We start from the raw sequence: 22773 nt of genomic DNA, 5'->3' as shown, positions 1-22773 counted from the left end.
TTAAGTAGTTATTGCTTTGCTGAATTATGGTAGTGCTGTATGAAAAGAAAAACTAAAGTACATTAAAACATAAAAATGTTTTGACAAATTTTCATTGGTTATTTATAACTTGTTAAAAACGATTTATGGAGTAATTAGTTTAGTGTTTGAAATATCACAACAGGCCTGCTTCAGGTGGGTTTCTGCACAACAACAGTATTTGACATTTTGATAATGCATCATTGAATGAAATGAGAATGCCTGAAATGAAAATTAAAAATGGATGTATGGATATATATCACAAAGCCAACATTTAAAGCTTTAAAGTGTAAAAGAGTTAAGTTTCACTGTGTGCTTAAAGAGAAATATAACTGATTATCTATTGAATCATGAACGCACTCAAACGACAAGATTAGAAAATAGCAGTGCATTGCGTACTGCAGAATATTATTAAGATTATCTTTGCAGCGGGGCGTACGCGTCACCTAACTTTCTCTGACAAGCATACTGATCTGTCTTTCTTTCTGTATCTGTCACATACGCACGCACACATATACGCACACATGCTAGCTCTCTTTATCACTTTACATTCTTGTGCACCCATATTCTTTCTCACCTGCAGGTATCCATCTTCTCTTTATCTGTATACTGAAGACAAGCTGAAACAATTTTGGCCACAATTCTGTCAGCCTCTTCCTCAACGTATAGATGCCCTTCAAAGCACAGGTTACAACAACAGCCTTGTTGTTTCCATATCTAACATTATTTCTTGTCCTTATTTATCTCTGTTGATGGTCCACTTAAGTCTGCTAAGACGTTAGTCCAGATTGTGTAAATATGGAACAGGTACTTAATGGCTGTGATAGTGTGTAGCAGTTCAGGAGGTGAAAATGTAGTATCTTGTACTCTGAGCTCAGTTTAAGTCAAAGAATATTACTAAACTAAGAGAAAGGACATGTGGTATAACTAATTTAAAAAGAAAAGGAACTAATAACATTTGTGTATGTCGAGGAGAGGCCATACTCTCTTGTAGCTCCAAAATGTTGGTTTTGTCCCAGTAAATATACATTATTTATTGGGAGGTATGAGTGTGCCTGGCTTCACTTTCCATTTGATTTAACAGATTTCTTTGCAAGCTAGCACCTCGCCAACCTGACTTTGCTTCACTTTTTCAGCCTGCTCATTGTAGCATCGCTTGAAATTATGATCACAAATTGTATCCTACAATTTTTTGATTAAAGAAACATGGTAATAGAAACTATGAAATGGGGTATCAGGCTATACTGTAGCATAATTTAAGAGTGGGGGAGGAAGAACAGGGCGTCTTCCCACTCCTTACTGGAGGATGGCTGTAATGTAAAAATGTGTTGTTGGCTATGTGAAAGAGGAGAAAGCAGTTGTTTTAAATAACTGGTAGGTAAGGCCAGCGCAGCTATTTAATATTTTTAACATGTTTTTTGTGCTCATGGTTTAACTGTGCATCACATTTCTAAGTAATATTGTGGTAGCTCTATTTTCTTGTTCTGAATAACAATGTAAAATTATTGTATTGGCGCAGTCATAGATGGAGAAATTATCCTAGACAAAATTTGCCATCACAAGCTTATTCTGTGTCTTTTAACAAAGCTCGTTGTAATTCCAAACCAAATGTTCCCATTTTCAGATCATTCACACTGTGCATGCATGTTTTTGGATCAATATTAAACTGTCGGCAACACTAACGATAGCTCGGCAGCTGTCTTAAATCCTGAACGAGATGTGTTATTTAAAAAAAACAGTTGATAAGTGATTTCTCTCACATGTCTGAAAGCAAGAACAAATATGCATCAGTATTTTAGATGAGTTAGGACTAATTTCCTACTCAGAGATGCTGTATAAATACAAGCCCTGGTTTTGTTTATTTAGGTGCAGCTGCAAGTTGGAAAACAAGCTGAAATAACACATATCATAACCCATTTCCTCGCGATTAGGCATGCTTCTCAGCTGCTAAAGGGATTTAAGACACGATAATAAAGATAAAAAAGGAGACATTAATAATTTTGTTATGTTAATTAAAGGCAAGAGGATTAACAACAACACAGGAGCCTTGTAAAGCAATAAACAGACAGGGGCTTTGACATTTTTCCAAAACCATTAATAATAAATGTATTCTGTCCCTGTTGCGATCAAACAAATCATATGGGAGGAAAACAAAACACTTTACATTCTCACTTCACTTGAGAGACACTTTGAATTCCAGGGTCTAAAAGATCTAGTAGCAGTGTATACACTCAGGTTTTTGATATATTTTGTCCAGCTTGAGCCCTTGCTGCATCTGTGCCAGTTTACTTCAGGTATTCTACCTTAATGCATATGTATTTGAAAATGCTGTCTCTTTTTCTATTATTATTCTTTCAAATCAACACATTCCGTGTGAAGATGGAAAGCCAGTAAGTTATGGATCTGTGCCATTAAAAAACAGCAGATTAAAAGCACACTGCCATATTTCAAACAGTGTAAACATACAGTAGAAATACATATTACATGGTTGGAGTAGTTCCAGGCAAATCATTCCAGCCTATAAATGAGGCTACTCATACACCGGTTTTACACTTTGTGGAACAACTTGGTTATTTATATCATTTGTTTTGGTCTGCGTGAATGAAGACTGATTTTGAGTTGTGGAGGTTCAGGTTTAGCTTGTACTTTGAAAGATCCCATTGTACTGTAATGTACTTCATCATAATGTACAAATATTCTGTACAAGACGACTTCTGTGTGAAGACCACTGTCCAACCGGTGAATCATCTGATTACCTACTTTTGTTTTTAACACTTATTTTTCGACAGTGGCAATTTTCCTGTTTTTGTTTTGTTTCCTATTTGTCAGATCAATGTAATACTGTTTGTCATTTAATACCATGTTGTTTTTCTCAAATACATAATAATCTAGAAACCGCCTTGACACCTTTGTTGTAAACAGACTTTTCAAATATAAGACATTTTGACACATTCGTTGATGTTTGCTGTTCATTTAGGGGTGTCCATGAGTGTCTTGGTGCTCACTGGCGTGGCTTACTCATTTCGATATCCAGTAACAGAGCCTTCATTAATTCTAATATAATAGTTAGTTACACCTGTGCTATTCCTGCAGGTCAAATTGTCTGCCAAGAGAAAAGGTCTGTTGGGTGTTTAAAGGTTAATGATGAGTGGCGAGTGATGCCTTTGTAGTAATGCCACCTGTGGCTTTTACTGCTGCACACTGCTGGTCATGGTCTCTGATTTTAGACGGATGTCAAAGAGAAATGTGGACAATTTGAAATGCTGGCTGAATTACAGACGTGTGTGTGAAATAGATGGAGCTGTGAGGAATGAACAATATTAGTGTAACTGCTCCAGTCACTGCAGGTGGCACAAAAAGAGATGTGACGTTAGCACCAGTGACACAAGCTTGATACATGAGACTTTCTCATATGATCGGCTAAGAGATGACCTCAGCGTTCTTGGGGTTAATGGCTCAGGATCTGGAGTCAAAGCATTGGCTTGTTTGAAGCTGATTGATATGTTGAGATTGATTTTGCAATAGTTGGCATAATGAAATTGCCTGACTGAAATTATCTTGGGTGGTTTAGTTACTGAGAGTAAAAGACTTTAACAAATGCAGCAATGTTTGCTGACGGCCAGCAGACAGAGGGGGGGATTACATGTGGGTTTTCAAAACCTGTAGCTGGTGACAAAGCTCTTGTCTTGTCATGCAAGAGCCTTATTTATTGAGCAACATGTACATGGTTATATCAGTAAGGTGTAGAGACCTCAGTTTATTTGCCAGTGCTCACACTTACTTTAGATGCTTTTCATTTATTGTTTTTCAGCTACTCGAAAGAAAAAGACTGCTCCAAACCTCAATCACTGAACCGAGGCAGTGTCCATACTTGGTCCTGCCGTTGAAACAGCTGCATCAGGTTGGGGACCCTGCCATTCTGCGGGTATTGTCACCCCGGTAAGCCCACATACACGCTCCTCTTTTTGGTCTAGCCAAATACCCACACGCTGCTTTCCACCACCATCTCATCTTTGTGTGTCTGGTCTGGGCACGTAACACATGTTTTTCATGAATATAGAGTACTTAGCTGATTTAAATTCCCAAACGGATGTTGGAGTTGGCTGCGAAGATGTGGACTTTTTGTTTAATTGATTTTATCTTTAGCCTCTGCTTCTGTAGGCGGTTAAAGCTTATTACCGGGGGCAAGATAAAAGCTATCACTGGTGTGTTCAGCTATTTTAATCTATAGTCTTTCAGAAAAAAAGAATGACATGTGCTGCACCATGTTTTGAATTCAAAATCCTGGCTGTGTGTCTGAACAGCTGTGCTTATTTAGAGAATAGAAAGCATTATTGAAATCATATTTACACCTGGGCAGTGGGCGGCTCTCGCCATTTAAACGATTCTAATTTCCCAACCATTTGAATAAATGTCACAAACGCTGTATTCAGCTCTGGGATTGGCTGCCTGCAACAGCTGGCACCCGCTGCTAGTCAGTGTGCCATAGTTGATTGTGCCCAGCTCCCACTCTCATTTCATTTTTTTTCCTCCCTTTTCATATTGGGGAAAATGCTGTCTACATCACCACATTGTGTCTAGCTGCCCAACATTGAGGAAACACAAGACTGTCTGCAGTGCTATCAGAAGCAGGTGGTCAGATCTGGAAGTAAGGACTACTAAGGTTTGGTTATTTGATCACAGAGCATGACATGTTTAAAGACAAATTGGCTGAGAAGAAAGGAAATTACTTAATCCCGCATGGAGTTGGGAGCTGTGAAAAGGGCGTGGAATAAGTGAGGTGGCTAGTGGGGTGACCCTCCAGGGAGCACACCCCGCCCTGGACATACCCATAAAATGTATGAAAAATGATTAGGCTGTGACTAATTACCCGTTTAGTGTCGCCGAAAGTTGTTAAACAGACCATTGCCTTTTAATACCTAAAGTAAGGAATGGGATTAATTAAGCAGAAATGTATTCTTCTACTCTGCCAAGTCTCTTTCTCACAGTCTCTAAAAACACTGTGTGATGGGGTTTGCACCTCAGGGAAATAGTTGGTAATGGCCTGAGAAAGGAATCTCCTTTTCTTAACTCACTACTTCTTTTTTGGTGGATGAATGAATGAATAAGTACATGAGCAGCTGCCTCTATAAAACTGAAGGCAGAGGCAGGAAAAATGGAAGTGTAGAAGACAAAGGATTTATGACTCTACAACTGTTCGAAAAGCATGATCTTTAAAGGTGAAATCCATAATGGTTTTTAATAAAGATATCATTATTAATATCCATCTGTATGGTAAAGAGTAGTGAAACGCTAAAAATGGGACATATATACTGTAGTTTGGGGACAGTTTTATGTGTTTTGGGACCTTTTTTTTATTCTGCTGCAGAGAAATGTTGATTTTGTTTGTCGGTTTACACCTATCAGGTTGACAGTAGCAATGCTGTCTAACTTTGTCACTTTAGTAAACACCTTCATCAGTCAGTGGCCGCATTCTAACAGAAAAACATTAAAAGTTCACAAACACAAAGCTGGTTGCCTCATCATCCTTCTTGTAGTATGAAATATAAAAAAACAGATTGTAGCTTTAATTACTCCAACATTTCAGGAGATATTGCTTATTTGAAAAATGCAAAAGAAAGAAAAATTACAATGACTCGATACATTTTTTTTTCTAAATTCATAGCATTTTAGAAATATCATTTATATACTACTATTAAGAGCAAATATTTTAGAAAGGAATGAAATTACACTCATTCTGTTTTCTATCAACATAAAGAGGACATTTTGATACTGAACTGTAGCACTTACACTTAGTTTCTTTTTAGTTAGACTGCCTTGTATGTTTGTGTGGAATCCAACTATACATGTCCATATGTGTGACTTTGCTCTACTGAATGATATTTAGATTCCTACCATAATGTGTCAGTGGCCACCTCTCTACAATTTTCAGTTTCTCTGGTCTTTAGTCAACTCATGAACCCAGTTGCCAAATCCCTGCTTTATATTCCGATCCCACATGATCAATAGCTGTACAGTAGGTAGCTTGATTACATGGTTCGCATATACAGTAGCCTTAATAAAAATGGATCAAAAAACGAACTAAAGGAATATTCAATCCAGTTATTCAGGCAGTGGTTGCATTAGGCAACGCTGAACCATGTCAGTATGTGTGTGAAACAGGATCAAAACGAGGACAGTTGTGCTGGTATCATACTGTGAATAATGTGTCTGCCCCTCATTAAAATTGAGTAAAACCTAAGCAGTGACCACACTCATTATTTGACTGTTTCTCCAGCAGTGCCCGGAGCATTGTACTTTTAATTGCAGTACAAATAGGCCGGTGACTATGGCAAATGTGATGTGGTGCAAGAATATCACTGCAATAAATCACTTATCATATAAAATTATGTAAGAAATTCAGTAATTATAGGGAGTATTAAAAAAAAAAAAAAAGAAAAAAAGCTTTAAACCAGATTCAGTACCCAGTGCCTCACAGTCCATATTTAAATTGTAGCTTATATGATGCAGCTTAATCCAACCATGATATGACTGATGGGGGAATGGGTCGCTGTATGTAGTTCAGGGTTTTACACTCATGGTTTACCAACTGTCTTATCACTGGTGACATGTGCATGGAAATGTACTGTAGCCCAATGTGACTAATTGGCCTTTTTCATGGCAGATATTTTGACGTGTCAATGCAGGGAAAGCACAGGTGTGACTAATAACATTAATTATGGTTACAATATATTTAAATCTCCTTATAGGTCATGTCAGAAAGCTAACTTTCACAATACCTGAACCCTGGCTATTTGCACACTTAAATGGGATGTAGCCGTTATTCATGTTATTAGTTACACGTGCGTTCGGCCATTAAAAAATGTCCTCCTTTGTCCTGGATGCATCTAGAAGAACGAGACCAGAGCTACCTCCTGGAGGAAGCTGGTCTGGACCTCCTGCTGCTGTCAGTGTGTATCGCTCACGGCTTTTAGAAGAGAAGGAGATGAAAGGAGCTCAGATCTCCCGTCAACAAAAATATAAACTCAACAATTTTGTTTTTGCTCCCATTTTTTCACGAGTAGAACTGAAATATCTAAGACTTTTTCTAGGTACACAAAAGGTTTATTTTTTGCCCAAATTTTGTTCACAAATTTGTTAAAATACGTGTTCTCCGACCTGCCTCTGATTGGCTTACCCTGATACTCCACATAGACAACAAGTACTAGCCAGTAAAAGACAGCCTCAGTGTCTGGAGCACAGTCCTCTGGTTCCTACGGTGTAAAACACTCTGCAAGTGTATAGCCATAGGTGAACAGTGTAACTGGGTGAAATTAGCAACATTCATTTACCATACATTATCAGTGGGGGTGTTTAGTAGGTGGTACTGTATGTATTGACTGTAGGTAAGGCAATAGCGAGTCCAGACTGGATTTTCCTCAGCACAAATTAATATTATTGTTGAGACAAGAGCATCAATATGAGATGATTCTGCAAAACTTTATTTTATTTCTGCCAACGTTTATAAAATTCTCACTTTCTATAATATCTGCACATTGCAAGTCAGTGAAAAATTGTAATTATAGTTTCCTGCGTGAAAATCATACACACCCAGTCTCTACACCCTTGTTTTCTACTGTACCTTGCAACAAATGGCACACCTCTTTCCCTCTGTTAGCACTATTTAAACAAGCATTCATTAACAGCAGATGGTGGTAAAACTATATACTCGTTTATACATAATGCTTTGATAGCATTATTGTCATAATAGGATCAAAACTGCATCTGTGCAGTTTTTGTACCTATACTGGTCGAGGAATGTACAATCAAATAATACAAAAACAAGCGTGACATATGCCACATGGTTGTGTAGTTTGCAGCTGGGTCTATTATTACTATTATGATGTATAAAAATAAAATTATAGTTTAATAAAAAAATTATAGTTTTGCACCTTTTTCTGCACCAGTTTTCTGTCACCCTGACTCATGCAGGTGAGAAGCCGTCAGCACCAAAACTGCAGTGTATTAATTAAACACACCTACTGCACATACTGATACCAAAATACCAAAAGTAAAGAAAAAATAGCACCACACCTCACAAAGTTCACTGGATGCCTGCTACTGGTAATTGCACTTTTAATGTTACTTTTTTTGTCTTCATGGAATATTTTCATCATGCAAATTATATAGACTCAGGGATTATGAATTGTCACTGTTGTCAGTGTCCATGAAAAGATTTCTGTAATGTGTCCTTTATCCGTATAATAGCATGTTGCTACAGCTGGCCTCTTACAGCTCTGTGCAAGATGGTAAATCCAGAAGGGAGGCAGCAGAGATCAGTCTGTCAGCTGGGAGATTTACACTTTACATGCTCTTAAAGTCCTGGTCTGACACTGAAGGTGCCAGAAACCCTTGCCAGATTGCCAGACACAAGGCTAGCAAAGGGCCCACACAGCCATTTAACGGCTGTGCTTTCCAGGCTTTATAGCCCATGCTGATGCACTGAGGACACAAGCAAAAGAGAACATTGATTGACCACTTGGACAAGGCCAAGATGCTATAACTTAAAACTGTGGTCTGATTGCTTTTTATCCAAGCTACATTACAGGCCTTTTGCTGCCTTTGGATCAATTTTAAAGGAAATGCACTGATGTTTGTTTGTGACACAACTTGGCATCTGAACAACTGTAATATATCCCACACTGAGCACTGCTTAATACCTTTGTTATCTGTAGCAATGGCTTTCATTGAAAATTTAAAAAAATAGTTGCATTCTTAATAAAATGATCATTAATGTGTCTTAATAACACGTATTAATGATGATAATAAATTATAACAATAATATTTCCATTCACAATTGCTGATGGAGGAAACCTAGCATTTAGTCTGAGAGCAAATATGTTGCAAATTAGTATCAAAAGTTAGAGGCCTTCACAGGTTCACTGGGTTCTGGAGAACTAAGCTCCGACACAAGTGACTTTTCTTGTTCATTCAGGAGGTGAAAATTGGACTTTAAATTTTATCATTTGTTGTTGCTTTGGTGTTGCACTGTTCATGCTTTGGTGTCTATGGTGTCTGTTTGTATCTTCGAAGTTTATTTATGCATGCCAGTGGTCGAGCAAAAATTAAGAAATATTTTTTGACCCCTGTATGACTGGATTTAGACAAGCAGACACGTTTTCCAAACATTCATCATGTTTTCCAAACATTTATCATGTTTTCCAAACATTCATCATGTTTTCCAAACATGCATCATGTTTTCCTTTAGTTCATTTCTAGTTCGAATGGTTGGAATGACATTAATTATGAATTACATATAAGTTTTACAGGTCAGGCAAAGTTTGACATTTTTCCGAAATTATTTGTGTTCCATCATTCATGTTGATAGTTTACTGAAAATATTATTTATTAATACATATTATATTATTCATATTCTATTACTGAATATATTATTATTATTATTATTATTATTATTATTATTATTATTATTATTAGTTAAGAAATTAACTGGCATGCTAAGAGTAGTAAAGTGCTACTGTCAGCTGTGATATACACTATATGTGGGCCAGATCAATGCCTGAGCTTATTGACAGATGTATCTTTATCACCTGTGCCTAATTATGGACTAAACAAGGGAATGCACGAAAGTTTGAATGAATTTGTGTTTATCCCTCCTGTTTCTTTCAAGCACCCGACTTAATGAAATCCCACCGCTATTAATCTTTTGACATACCTCTGAGCTACTTTGTCAGCAAGCCACCGTGAGAGCGCAAACCGAGCCTGACATTTGACTAATTGCAGTCATTTGAGAATGATCACTTCTATAATGTATTGGAAATGCACAGCAGCGTAACACAACATTCAGGCACTCCTCTCTGTTTGCTGACCCAATTTATTAAGAATGAGGAAGAAGCTGATGAACCACTAAAAAAAACCCTGACTAATAGGTATTGCAATCAGAGGCACCCCCCCCCCCAGGTCCAGTCTGATTTTTGTCAGAATCACCAAAGACAGGAATCAATCTGTGGCACAATCAATCATCCAGTGCAGCCGCATAGCCAAACTACTGTACAGCTTGTTTCCCTCCCTTCTGTTTCATAGAAGAGTGACTCTTACCTGTCCTTGGCACCTTGCGAATTGCTGTGTGTTTGATGAAGACCTCAGTCACAGCCTCCTGGGCTAGAGTGGAGAGCTCATTATAGCCAGAGGAGACAAGTGCATAGAAAAGAGTGAATAGAGGTGAGAGAGAGAGAGAGAGAGAGAGAGAGAGAGAGAGAGAGAGAGGTGAAGACTGTAGAGAAAGTAGTAAATATGAGCAATGGGGAAAGCCCCTTGTAAGGTGAAATAAGGGGCACTTGGGGACTCGCCTTGTACATTGCACCTGTCTTATCATCATTTAACTCTTATTTGTTGGTCTTACTAAACTGTCAGCAATTCCCTGCCTTCTTGGCCTTTACCTGTAAAATGCCATGGAAATGCTGACAGGCTGCCAAACTAGAGCTGTCTGGAAAAGACTGCTGCTGGCTTTTCTTTGACTTGTACCGTGTATTGTCAGAATTAGAGGTGCCCGCATAGAGCTGCACTTAGCTGAATTTATATTCCACAGTCCACCTTTGAAATACAAATTAATTTAACTACTGTTTCTCCAATTGGTCCTTTCTTTTCACAACTCACCAGTAACTTAGTAATATACATTTCCTGATTGTGATGAAGCATGCTTCACCCAATCCTGCGGTCTGTGTCAGTGATGTTTCGCATAATTGTGTATTTTTCTGGACCGATTCAATTGTCTCTTGATGTATTCCTCGCTCAGCTGAGCATGTCATTACACACATCATTTGTGTGCAATTTAATGTGCTATGCAACAAGGTTACATTTCTATGGTGGTTCAATTTGAGGACTCGCAGCATTTCAGCTGCAATCATTTCTGTGTCTCTTTTTGACACTCTCTCATAAATTGCTTCAACAATGATTATGCTCTCTCCTGCCTTGTTCGGTCATGGCACATTTTAAGTCCACATTGGGAGATATTCCAATTATCAGTCAGGTAATGTGATAAAAATGGTAACTCTCTCTCTTTAGCCTGGGCGTGCTGATCAATTTTTTTTATTTCTCAAGTGGACTGTATTATAAACTTATCTGTCTGTTGATGTACTTTCCACTAGATGTAGCAGTTGTAGGATTTATATGCTCTAATTGGCTCTTAAATGGTGTTTGTATTTAAATGTTTCTGGTAATCTTAAATACTAAGGATTGCAGTTGTGTCTGTGTCAGTTAGTATTAGCCCCTACATTTTCCATTTCCATTATCTGAACTAGCACTAATATAGGTTTCCCTAGCCAATGTCCAGAACAAACACTAAAAATGATTTTGGAGCTTTATTTGATCAAGGCCGTATGGTTGCCTTCTCTTTGACCTATCATAGAATAATTATCACCTCCTATTACCTTTCTTTGTTTTGCTTGGCACACTGTTCAATCACAACGCCACTGTGTATGTGAAAGTGACAGGGTTCTCATTAACTTTAATTACTGTATGCCAAGTCATCTGAAGGCAGTGTTTTGTCCCGGAACCGCCCAGCCCCCCACTTGCAGCGACAGGCCCTGTCCTTCATCACCTGCGAAGGTCTAATCTTATCTGCGGCTGTTGCATGGCTCTTCATTAATCACTCCCCCGGCCCAATCAAACGGTGACTGATGGTTGACGTGGCCTTGTCTGGCCATCCCTCAGGTGCAGGGAGTCTGTCTCGGATTGGCCGGGGCACAATGCATTTGGTGTGTGCATAAATCTGGCAGTGTCCTCTACATGGGGTACGCAGCGTGCCATGTAACCCTGTGCCAACCGTCCAGCGTACCAGAAGTTCAGCACATTGTTCCGCTGCTGCTGACCTTGTCTCGTCAGGAGCAGTGAGCTGTTAGCCTGACTTTGATTTGGAAGAGTTCAAACTGTGATCTGGGTACAGACTGGCTCAATGACACAAAACTTTCTACGTGTTTGCCCCAAACTGAGACATTACATGTTCATCCCATCTCTTGGTGTGTGGTAAGAGAAGGTTGCAGGTAGGAGAAGGAGGAGACGGAATAGAAATAGTTTGTTCTAGTAGTGGCAGGATATAAATAGCACAAAGATGAAACAAATCAACCTTAGGTAGCCCTGGCCGTTAGCTAATCCATAGTAATCAGTGAAACTGCATTGGGCTCTCCGCTTCATGGACTCTTACCAATCAGCAGAGAAACCAGAGATCTGTCATCTGTTTTCCTCTTACTGATAGGGGGCAAGGGGCCGTGAGAGTGAAGTATGGTAATTACATATGAAGGGTAGGTATAGAAGAGGTTGGGGGTGTATGCTTCTCTGTTTTAGTGTCATAATCACCTTTTTCAAAGTGTTTTTTTTTACTCTACACTATTTGTCAGTCACTCAACAGAAAGTTTCCTGCTGGCAGTGATTAGTGGTTTGAGATAATACATGCCCACTGCTGATGTCAAAACACAGATGGCATGACTTACTTTGCAGCCTTCTAAAAGAGATTTTATTTAATCTTGTCTTATGGACAAGTCTGACCAAATGACTTCCAGTGGGATGTGCTGCGTCTATTTGTATTGATCTCCATTAATTGCTGTGACAGTGAAATATGAAATTAAACATGAGGCGATGTATAATTCAGAAAGTGTCACTTATCTCCTCACACATTGTGCAGGCACAAAGGCAGTAAACATACAGACAAGAGACAGACGCACATACTGTATGCACACGTACACAAACACACAACATCTGTTTTGTATGCAGTGGCGTCACAAAATGATCTTCCTGGCAGGCTGATGATTTGGCATCCGTGTGCTCAGGTTTCCATAACCTCTGGATGCCTCCCATCCTTGTCCTACAGAGAACTGAGGACAAAGCTCTGCCCTATTAGAGATGAATAATGAGCCTGTTGGCAAAAGAGACGTTGCTAATGTTTTGTCCAAATATCTCAAATCTGTCCCCAATGATAATGTATTCTGCACCAGCGCCAAACAGCTCTATATTTGAAGAGGTGATTCCATCGCAGATATGACTTATAAAATCTTTAGAGTGGAAAAGGCAAAAAAAAAAAAAATCACCTCACATTGTAATGTCTGGCGGGTGTATAGGCATCACAATAGGGGCTTAGTTTGTTTTCCTGTAATTGATGCTTTGCCTGTGTGGCGGTATAGCTTTGTTTGTTTATGCTAATGGATGTGATGACCTGTTGGTCCCCAATCTAGCAGGGAAATGGCAGCCAATGCTTTGGGGAGTGAGCCATTGATCTCTCTTCAGTGCCTCTTTCTTCACAGGTACTTGGGATTAACTGAGCCAGAGCAAGACAAAAGGAAAACATTACAAAACCAGAAAATAAAGAAAAGAAAAAAAAAACCTCACCAAATTACTTCTGGTATATGTATGTATGTCACATCAGCTTCAGGCTAATTGATGCTTATGCGACTTCTACCAAGCTGCCTGGTGTAAAAGTGCTCACTCTGCCTCCCTTATATCGGTCTCTTGAGGCTTGATGGTGCCTAAACAGCACAGCTGTAATTCCCCTAAGCAGTGCACTATGCAATAAGTGAACACACAAACAAAAACAAAGCGGTGGGCTGTTATGGATGTGCTTCTCCAGAGCACCTGCGAATCTACAGTGTTGAGGTGGCCAGTGGTATAAAACTGGACACATCAGAAACCTTGATCAAATCAGAGATTCACTGAAATACAGCACACGCAGGGTATCAGTGCTGGCATTGGAACATCACAACAGAATTACTATGTAATTAGTTGAATAGTAACCAAGCTTATTTTGAGTTACATTCGCGACTGTTATTGCTTTTTCCAGTTTACCAAAATTGTAAAACCTGCCCTTCTGTGTGCATTGCAAGGAGATTTGAATTATCTGGTTTACAGTAGCATGATATTTTCATTTATACTTTATTAGTCTAGAGTTATGGTTGTTGATTCCAATATATTGCTTTGACCAGCTGTAGATAATTTGAGAACATTTCTGCAGACTAAAATGGTCTAATCTACATGAATTTAGTAAAATATTTTAGTGATAAACTGACTTCTTGGTTCCACTAAAAGGAAAAAACACATCAGAAGTAGGTTCAACAACAAAAATCCTGCGATGTGGAGGTAAAAACAAGATGGCTTGCTTGCACATACATTTCACATGGAAGCATTAAATATATACGTAAATGTCTTTCTACAGTATGTAAATGATTAAGATTGAAACGCACACAAACACAACATTAGGAATGCAAGAGTGAAGGAACCGGGGTAGCAGACTTTCAAAGCCATTCCCCAGGGTAGATTATTGCTCTGTAAAAACACTCTTATCACCATCGGCTCTCACTCCTGGACGCACATTTTTTGAAATGTCAGTTCTTTAGGGCCGCAGTTCTAATTTTTGTTCCACTCAGTGTAAGTAAATAGGTCTGACTGTGAGTTTTTGTTCAGATCCCAAGAGAGTGGCATGCAGGCTCAGCAGAGAGACCTCTCGCTGCAACCTCCCTCTAACATATTGATCAGGAATGGCTATTGGCGTTAGCCCTGTGAATAAAATGCTGTTCTGCTGAGTTCAATTCCCCACTGAGCAACTGAATAGAGAGACAAAACCTTTAGCACTTTTTTTTTTTTGTGGACTGCTATTTAGCTCCTAGGTCCAATGACGTCACGGCCAGTCACGGACAAAGTGAGAAGAAAAGTGTAAATGTCACTTTTGTGGACTGCACATTCTTAAATTAGTTTACGTGTGTGTTTTTCTGCCTGCCGCTGTTATGTTTGAGCTTCTGCAGCGGACCAAGAGGAGATCACATGGAGATGATTTATAAACTCAAGGGCAGGTAAATAGTGTTGTTTTCTGGTTCTTCGCTCGAAGTCGTTTGTTGACATCAAAGAGAGGGAGAGGCTTGACATGTGCATACTAAAAAGGACAATCCCCTTGGCATTTGAAATAACTGGAACATGGAAAAAGACAATGTTTATACAGATTCAGAATACAGAATGTGCAGTGCTTTGGATCCACATTATAGGAACAAGCATGTTCTTTTCTTTTTTGTGTCTTATGCGGAGGGGAAGGAACCTCTTCATACCTCACTCCAATTTTGTACACTTGAAATGTTCTAGTAAAAAGATTGCTTTTATAATTAATTGTTTCAAATGATTAAACATAGGGAATCCATTCAGTGTATCTTAACATTAGAACAGGCACTAACCTTTTGGTCCACCATTAACGTTCATCTTAATGACCTGCTTTGCTTCATTTCATCCTGTTTTCCCTGAGCCTCAGAATAACTTTAGGTAGTCGAGTGATTTCCCATATATCATTTATTTATTTAGTAATTAATTTATTTGTGTATTAATCTATGAGCTATGTATTTAATATTAAATAATGCACAGTCCTCTTCATGAGATTTATGATAAACTTAGGGCTTTCTCAGTGGTCCTTTGTTTTCTGTTTGGTTGGAATATAGGGCAGTACAGTTTGGGTGCTCTTGTCAGAGACAGTTTGTGTGCTGCTATTTCGTAACAGTTTTTTGCGGCAGCCGGGGTTTAAGAGACCTTTCCTGGGTAGTGTATGAGCTCCCGTTGTCCCCTTCACTGGCGACGAGACATAGGAAGGGTCCAGACAGTTATGAAGGAGGGAGTGCTCAGAGGAAGAACGTTTGGGGGTGACTGAGCTTGTGAGGAGACTGGGTTCACTATCACTCTCTGGTGTAGCACAGCCACTCTTGTCCTCCTGTAATTCCTCTTGCTCCTCCTCCTCCTCGTCATCATCACAGCACAATGCATGGTACAGAATTTTATCACTGAAGCGGACTCTTTCTCTTGTGCCAGAGGTACGGGAAGTCTTGTGGCTGTGTGTGGAGCTGCTGGCCTCTTCGCTGGATGAATCTGGAGTAATAATGCGGGGCCCATTAGGAATGGGCAGCCCACCGTTCATCTGGGAGTAGACCGAGGCAGTGGTGGGGGGCGGGGTGGGGGTCTGAGTCTGGGTGGGGATGGTCCCGCGTCCCATCTCCGATCGCAGATCTCCTGGTTGCTCACCAGGCCTGCGGGCGGCTGCGCCAGCTGCCTCCAAGTAGCTGCAAAACTCCCAACTATCAGAAAGCACATCTGCATTGAGAAAGTCCAGCCTGAAGGCCTCTCCCAAGCCTCGCTCACTGCTGGACGTGCTGCTGGCTGTGGCCACTGTCCAGTCATCTGGCTCCAGGTCAAAGTCAAAGTCTGACGTTAGTTTATCGATCTGACCCACCACCTGCAATAGAAAAGGGAGAGCACGAGAGAGAAAACTGATGAGATACTGTATAGATGTAAATTACAGGCCAAAAATGGAATAGAAAGAGATTTCATTCAAACTATAGATCGCCATAATATTTTGCACATTCATGTTTCCCAAAAGATAATTAATTAGAAATATTATTGTAGCTGCTTATCCAGGTACAATTGACATACATTTTCAAGCAGGTATCAGGTAAAGATCAGCCTGAGCCTGAGTGCTGGTATTAGTCTCCAAATCATCTGACAGATTACAGATGTGTGTTACAGCCTGGTGGGATAAGCGCACAAGTAGCTCTGTTTCCTCAGCAGAAAACCGCCCATTTGGCGCCAGGTGCAGGCGCACCTGGTTTCAGAGGGAATAGAAGGTGACAAGCTGATTGGTTTAATTCATGCCCAAAACACACCTACAATTAATGGAGAGACCAAATACAAACCCTTTGCACATTGCATCCAGATTATGTGCTGTTTAACTAGAAAAAGTGAGTTAGGCACACCCTAAATGAGTTCATGCAGGGCCCTTAACGGCTCTTGTTTGTTTCTAACATGACAATCGCACATTGTAGAGCCATCACACTTGATACAGCATATCCAGAAGTATAAACGTATATCCAAAATTCTATGAGACAGGGTTGAAAAACCAGCCTGGTGCTGTAACTGGATGCATTAGATGGCTGTCCACCATGAGCTGGGTATTGCTTTCTACCTCTTAAAGGACATTTTTCCTTGCTACTGTCGCCAAGGGCTTGCTCATGGTGGGAAGTTTATTAAAAAAATACAGTCTAAAATCTGCTCTGTATGAAAAATGTCTGTATAAAATATTTCTTCAGCTGAGAGTCTATCTCACTCATAGATCTGTTGTCGGGAAAATAATTATGCTTTTTACAGCCAATTTAAATCTGAAACTCCAGGGTAGGTTAGGTGTGCAGCACAAGTTACCATGGTGATCTAGCCAGGTTAAAAGAGAGCCACCTTTGACACACTGGAAACAGTGGCATTAGACTCAACATACCTCGCCAATACATTAACCTCACAAAACCAGAACAACAAAACAATGGCTCTTTGCACCACTACTGCATTATTTAAACGTCCTCTCTGAAGTTTTATACCTCTGGTAGTGTGATTGAGCTGTGTGCCTCCGTGTTGTTTATTTTGTGAATGTGTGAGTGATACACTATGCTACTGATGGTGTCATACTATCCCACTCATCAACAGTGGTAACACGCCAAGATGATGACGATGATGATGAAGAAGCTGTGATGTGCCTGCTAAGGCAGGGAAGAGAAGACTGCTGGTAAACATGAATGTAAATGATGCAGGATTTAAAATGGCTTTGCACAACTGCAAATATTTTATTTGGAAGGAAATGCATTCAGCATGTTTGTTTAGACCTTCAGGAGCCACACACGTTTTGGTGAATGTAAACTTAATTTTTGTTTGTTTACAACAAATCTCCACAGGGCCCCTTTTAAACACAGGGGGTTTATTATTACTCATATTATGGTAGTTTTAGAAGCATTGCAAATGCAGAATGCATACTTCCTTTTCACGCATAAATAAACTAAATAGAAAAGTAAAATTAAGAATTAACTTAACCAAAAGTATTAATTGTGAAGCTCACCTTTAAAATAAATCTGGTGACAGCTCATTAGACACAACATTACATGAAATTTCCAGATGCTTTACATCCCACAGATTTACCTCCCACAGGTCTTAACAAAAGCTAGGATTTATTTTTGGCTGCTTATCGATCTGTGTGCCTTTACAGCTTGCCGTATCACCACTTTTCATTCATAAATTCTGAAATTTTTTCTTCATGGTTTCTGAAATTGTTTTTATTTCTGACAAGGTGCTGTAAATTAGCTCAATACTTCGAGACATGCACAGAGACAAAATGAAATGCCCACTGGAAGAAGAGAGGTTGTAGCATTTAAGACGTGTCACGACTCATCAAAGAACCATCTTCAGCTCTTAGAGAGGAGACACAAGAGAAGAGCTGGAGAAGCATCCTCTGAAGAAGACGAGTGGTAAAAGCGGTACATCCTCAGTCCAGTGGCTGATTCATTTTGCCTTGATGTTGTATTGTAGCTACCTGGATGAATGAGATAAACCTACACAGGCATACAGCTTTATGATACAAGCACTTAACCCAGGGCTTTTGACGTTTCTACATTGACGTGTATTTTAATTTAATGTCCATGTCAAACAAAATAAACTCAAATTTTCAACTACTGCATGGAAATATAACACATAAAAGCATTTAATTTGTGATTACCTCAAAATTAACCTCAATGCTTCTGTCATCAGCAGCCACAGCGTTGAGTGTTTGATGAATAGAAAGCACTTCAGCTGAAATCACACTGGTTTGCTGTCAACACCTAAAATCCAAGCACTGTATACTTGACATTTTAGCACCTTAAATAAGCGTTTTCTGCTCTCAACTACAATCTATTGTAAAAAATGAAAACACTCAGCATTCGCACGGCTTGCAAATCATACATTTCTCCAAACTGTGGAGCAATTAAGACTAGTTAGACGAGACTAGGTTTGTGCTCCAAGAAGGTTTTGTTTTGTTTTGTTGTACCAGTAACACAGTCTTATTTCTGTATGGATAATTAAAATCCTTCGTCATCCTCTGTCCAACTTTAAAATAACAAATTATGAGACTCAAATGCAAGTGCAACGTTGCTGATAGAGTAGCCAATCGTTCTGCCAATTTTGTTCGCCAAAAGCTCAGATGATCTCCACTACAAGCATGGCAGTTGCCATCTATTTACCATTAATTTACACACTGAAACCTTGAATCAAAAATAAGAGATAATGAGTGTGATGCTATTCTCCTCAGTGCTGGATTGAGCTCCTGAATCCTGTTCTCAGAGATATTTTATGCGATTAAGTCACACAACCTGCATTTGAATCTAGCTGTCTATCTGCATGCATGGCACTGGATCATCTGTCAATGAGCTTCTCTGCAGATATGCTAGTTCGTGCACCTCATGACTACTCGGCATCGTGCACCTCATGACTACCTGGACCGTGCTTTTCTATTGGCAGACTGCCCGGAGGGAATTGGGTTGTATGAATCCTCTAATCCTTGAATTACTCAACGTGTTTGCTCTGCTATTTGCTGACTTTTTACTCATGGAGTTGTTAATGTAAGACATTTGTCAGGCCGGGAGGAGGCTGAATAGCTTTGTTTACTTGATTACACAACTTGAGCAAGGGGCTTAATTTAATCAATGAGTTAAGAAATTATCTGTCAAATGTATTACACAAGCTTGCCATGACACCAATACAGACTACTGGCTGTTTAGCAGTTATTGCAATGAGCAGAAAGTCATTTTAAAACATTTAATTTAGATTCGTATTTAAAACAGTTTAAACATGTGCTGTGCTGTGACATGTTAAGCTAAAGGGAATTGTAAGAATAAAGTTTCTTGTTGAAACATCACCTTTGGTGATTGCTGTCTGCAGGGGATCGTGATCCTGCTTATATTCTATTTAAAATGCATTCTCAAATGTTAACGGTAAGCTGTGCCAGCTTCCGCCGCTGGTTAGCCCGACCCCTGCCTGCGGTATGTAGGCTAATTTAGCTTGATAAGTGTCTCAGCTCAAAGGTTTCTGTTGAATCTTTCTAGGTCACAATGCAGCACATGCTCATTGCAGCAACAATGAACGGTAGTCTCTGCTTTTTATTCCAGTCAGAGAATGTGTGATGAAGGAGCTATGAAGTGAATTGGAGGAGCAGATTGCTTTAGCGCAAAGGATGAATGAACACATCAGGAACTAGTCATTAACAATGGGCACAATGTGTTTAAAATAGAAAATGCATTATGAAAATGAGTCAAAGATAGAAGGCAAAAGTAATTATGTGACTTTACAATGAAAGATTTCACAGTGGAACAGCATCATATCTGTAGATCAGTGAAGAAGATACCAAATGTCTATTTGAGATTATCTAGTCATTTGTCCCATAGTGTGACTATGGAATAAAAGGTCTCTTCTAAGAGTAGGAAAGAAGCCAAACATTGTGCGAGTAAACAGAATTAGTCCAGTGCTCATCTCCTGTGCAATAACCAGCTCATGTTTACTGTACCAGCACTTAATGGTCCTGTGCACATGAGTCTAATCATCCAGAATGATTGTGTGTGGGTGGCCAACACACACAGTTACATGTGCCTTATGTTGTTATGATCGCTTCTAACAATGCCTGAAATATAAGCCTGTTGGCTAAATAGTAGTGAACAGTAAATATAGTAAGTATAAGTATTTTTGACTTCTCATTTGTTTTTGCTTCTTAAAAATTCTGGATATACAGCTTGAGGATGTCATAAACCTCTGAAGTTAGGCTGTGTATCCCCCGTGGACTTTATGGCACACTCTACAAAGTTTATGATGCAGTGATGGCATATCCTTGTGACTGAAAAGACATTTGCAACACAGTTAAGCAGTAATGTATAGTATAAGCGTGGATATAAGTGCTGGGGATTTGAGCTTATCTTTAGTCTTTAATTTTCTCTCAGTGCTTCCACTCACAGCTGAACGCATCTTCTTTACTGTAAAGGGTGTCTGGTGGAAGCTACTAAAAACTTAAATGATGAATATAACGATATCTGTGATTCTGTTTTTGAATTATTAGCACACAAATTACAGCAATAAACCATTTTCTTAAACAGGATTGTCTCTAGCTAACACTAACCACATCTGATCTTGTTTATACTGTCCAATATACGAACCAGTAAGTGGTATTGTACTTTTTTTTTTCTTTTTCATTGCACACTATCAGGCTGCAGCCATGAGTCAACTGTGGTCACAGGACCTGATCAACACCGAGTTCAGTCATTTCAGAGCTCTCAGAGGTGCTTTAAAAGAGAGGCTGCCTCGGCAGCATCAGGCGAGGGTTTATTACTGTACCTCAACACCTGTCTGAGATGATTGTGTCGGGTAATTGAGGGTCAGAGTGAAAGAGGGCACTTGCAGCCTTGTCTGTGACAGAAAGGTACGGTGATGGAAAAGACAGGCAAGGATAATCTAACACAGAGTGATGGTCAGTAATGTAAAAACTCTCCGAAGAGCCTCTTCTCGGTTGGAGTGGTGATTTGGGAAATAGATTCCGCACTGTCCACTATCATTACAAGAGTCCTTCTCTCTAATATTCAGCTCCACCTGGTATCATGATTTATTTATCATGAGTGGGTACCCGTTTATTTTTTCCCAAGTGAGTGCCTGTCCTCTGTTAATGCTTATTCAAAATATCCTAGAACATCAGCACTGGAATAATTTATTCCATGACTGATGTTTAACGTGCTGTTTAAAAATACAGGCTGAGGTCAAAATCAGAAAGTGTGAAAATTTTGGTATAAAATGGTCTCTGATGAGAGGGGGAGGATTTACCACATGTTCTAATCACTCTGTTGATCTTTAAACAGATGTTTAATGGAGTTAGCTTGTTTTGATGTGCATTGATGGCTTTCCGTATGAGATGATTTCTGTTATCTGTCAAGTAAACATATGGGGATTGCCATCCTTTGCAAGTGTTATATATCTACGTAAATGATGTCAACGTGCATCTTGAACATGTTACTAATGACCCGAATATCATGTTTTCTAAAGGTTGTGCCGTCTTACATAGTCCAGTATTCATCAGTGAATAAAAGCAGCAAGTGTTGCATTTGTAGCAGTGCAGTCTAATCATATGTTTAAAAAAAAAAAAAAAAAATCCATCAGGTGTGAGTTACCAAAATAAATGAGACATAACACCCTCACTGGGTTCATTTGAAATGCACGCTGTATGAGTGAATTTTCTGTGGATCGCTTCATTACGCTGTGTTCAAGTGGTCTCTCTCCATCTGTTCCTGTGCCACCCGTTCTTCCAGGAGTCATTTTCAGAGTAGAAGTTTGCAGTGCTTGTTTGTTAATTATGCAGCATCTAGCATGGCTTTTCTGAAAACCTGAAATGTTTTCAGTGGAGCCATTCAAACACATCTAAGTGTTATTTCTTTCTCAACATGTCACAATAAATTTCCAGCCTGCCCCCATGCAGCACTTCCAGTGCTGGAAGCAGTTTATGCCAGTTAGGAAGTCTCAGCAATTATCACAATAGCCTGGCATGCTGATTTCGTAAGTAAACCATTCTCAAATATTGTTTCAATGCAGTTACCTCCTGCAGTTGTGCAGTTCCTACTTTCCTCTTTACCCCATGCTTATTTACCCTCAATTTAATTCTCCTCAAGACGTGAAGAGGAGAGGGGAGCATCCAAGCCACTCACATTGTGGTGATATGGTTTATCTTATCCCCCAGAAGCTAATTTATCATCCCCGACTTACTCTGAAAGAACATATTTACTGGATTCACTATGAAAAATTGTCCAGTGACTCATAAATGTGCGCAATCTCTTCCAGACATCATATTCATTATGGAGTATTTTGAATTTCTTGTTACATACTTAATATTACCCAGCTTTATGTGGACAACATGCAGATTGTGGA

The 22773-nt window shown here is 39.4% G+C and overlaps 1 protein-coding gene across 2 annotated transcripts in view; it reads right to left on the bottom strand.

Moving 5' to 3' along the window:
* Positions 1-13455: 13455 nt before the first annotated feature.
* The window catches only part of insyn1 (inhibitory synaptic factor 1), a 47103-nt gene continuing 37785 nt past the window's right edge, over positions 13456-22773 (bottom strand). For both annotated transcript variants that reach the window (XM_019278909.2, XM_019278908.2), the window contains one exon: positions 13456-16264. In XM_019278909.2, coding sequence (XP_019134454.1) covers positions 15443-16264 — 822 coding nt within the window. In that variant the 3' untranslated portion in view covers positions 13456-15442. The remainder of the gene's footprint in view (positions 16265-22773) is intronic.

Source organism: Larimichthys crocea, chromosome VIII (assembly GCF_000972845.2).
Source record: "Larimichthys crocea isolate SSNF chromosome VIII, L_crocea_2.0, whole genome shotgun sequence".
NCBI lineage: Eukaryota > Metazoa > Chordata > Actinopteri > Sciaenidae > Larimichthys > Larimichthys crocea.
The sequence above is the reverse complement of the archived record's forward strand: the minus strand, read 5'-3'. Positions and strand labels throughout refer to the sequence as shown.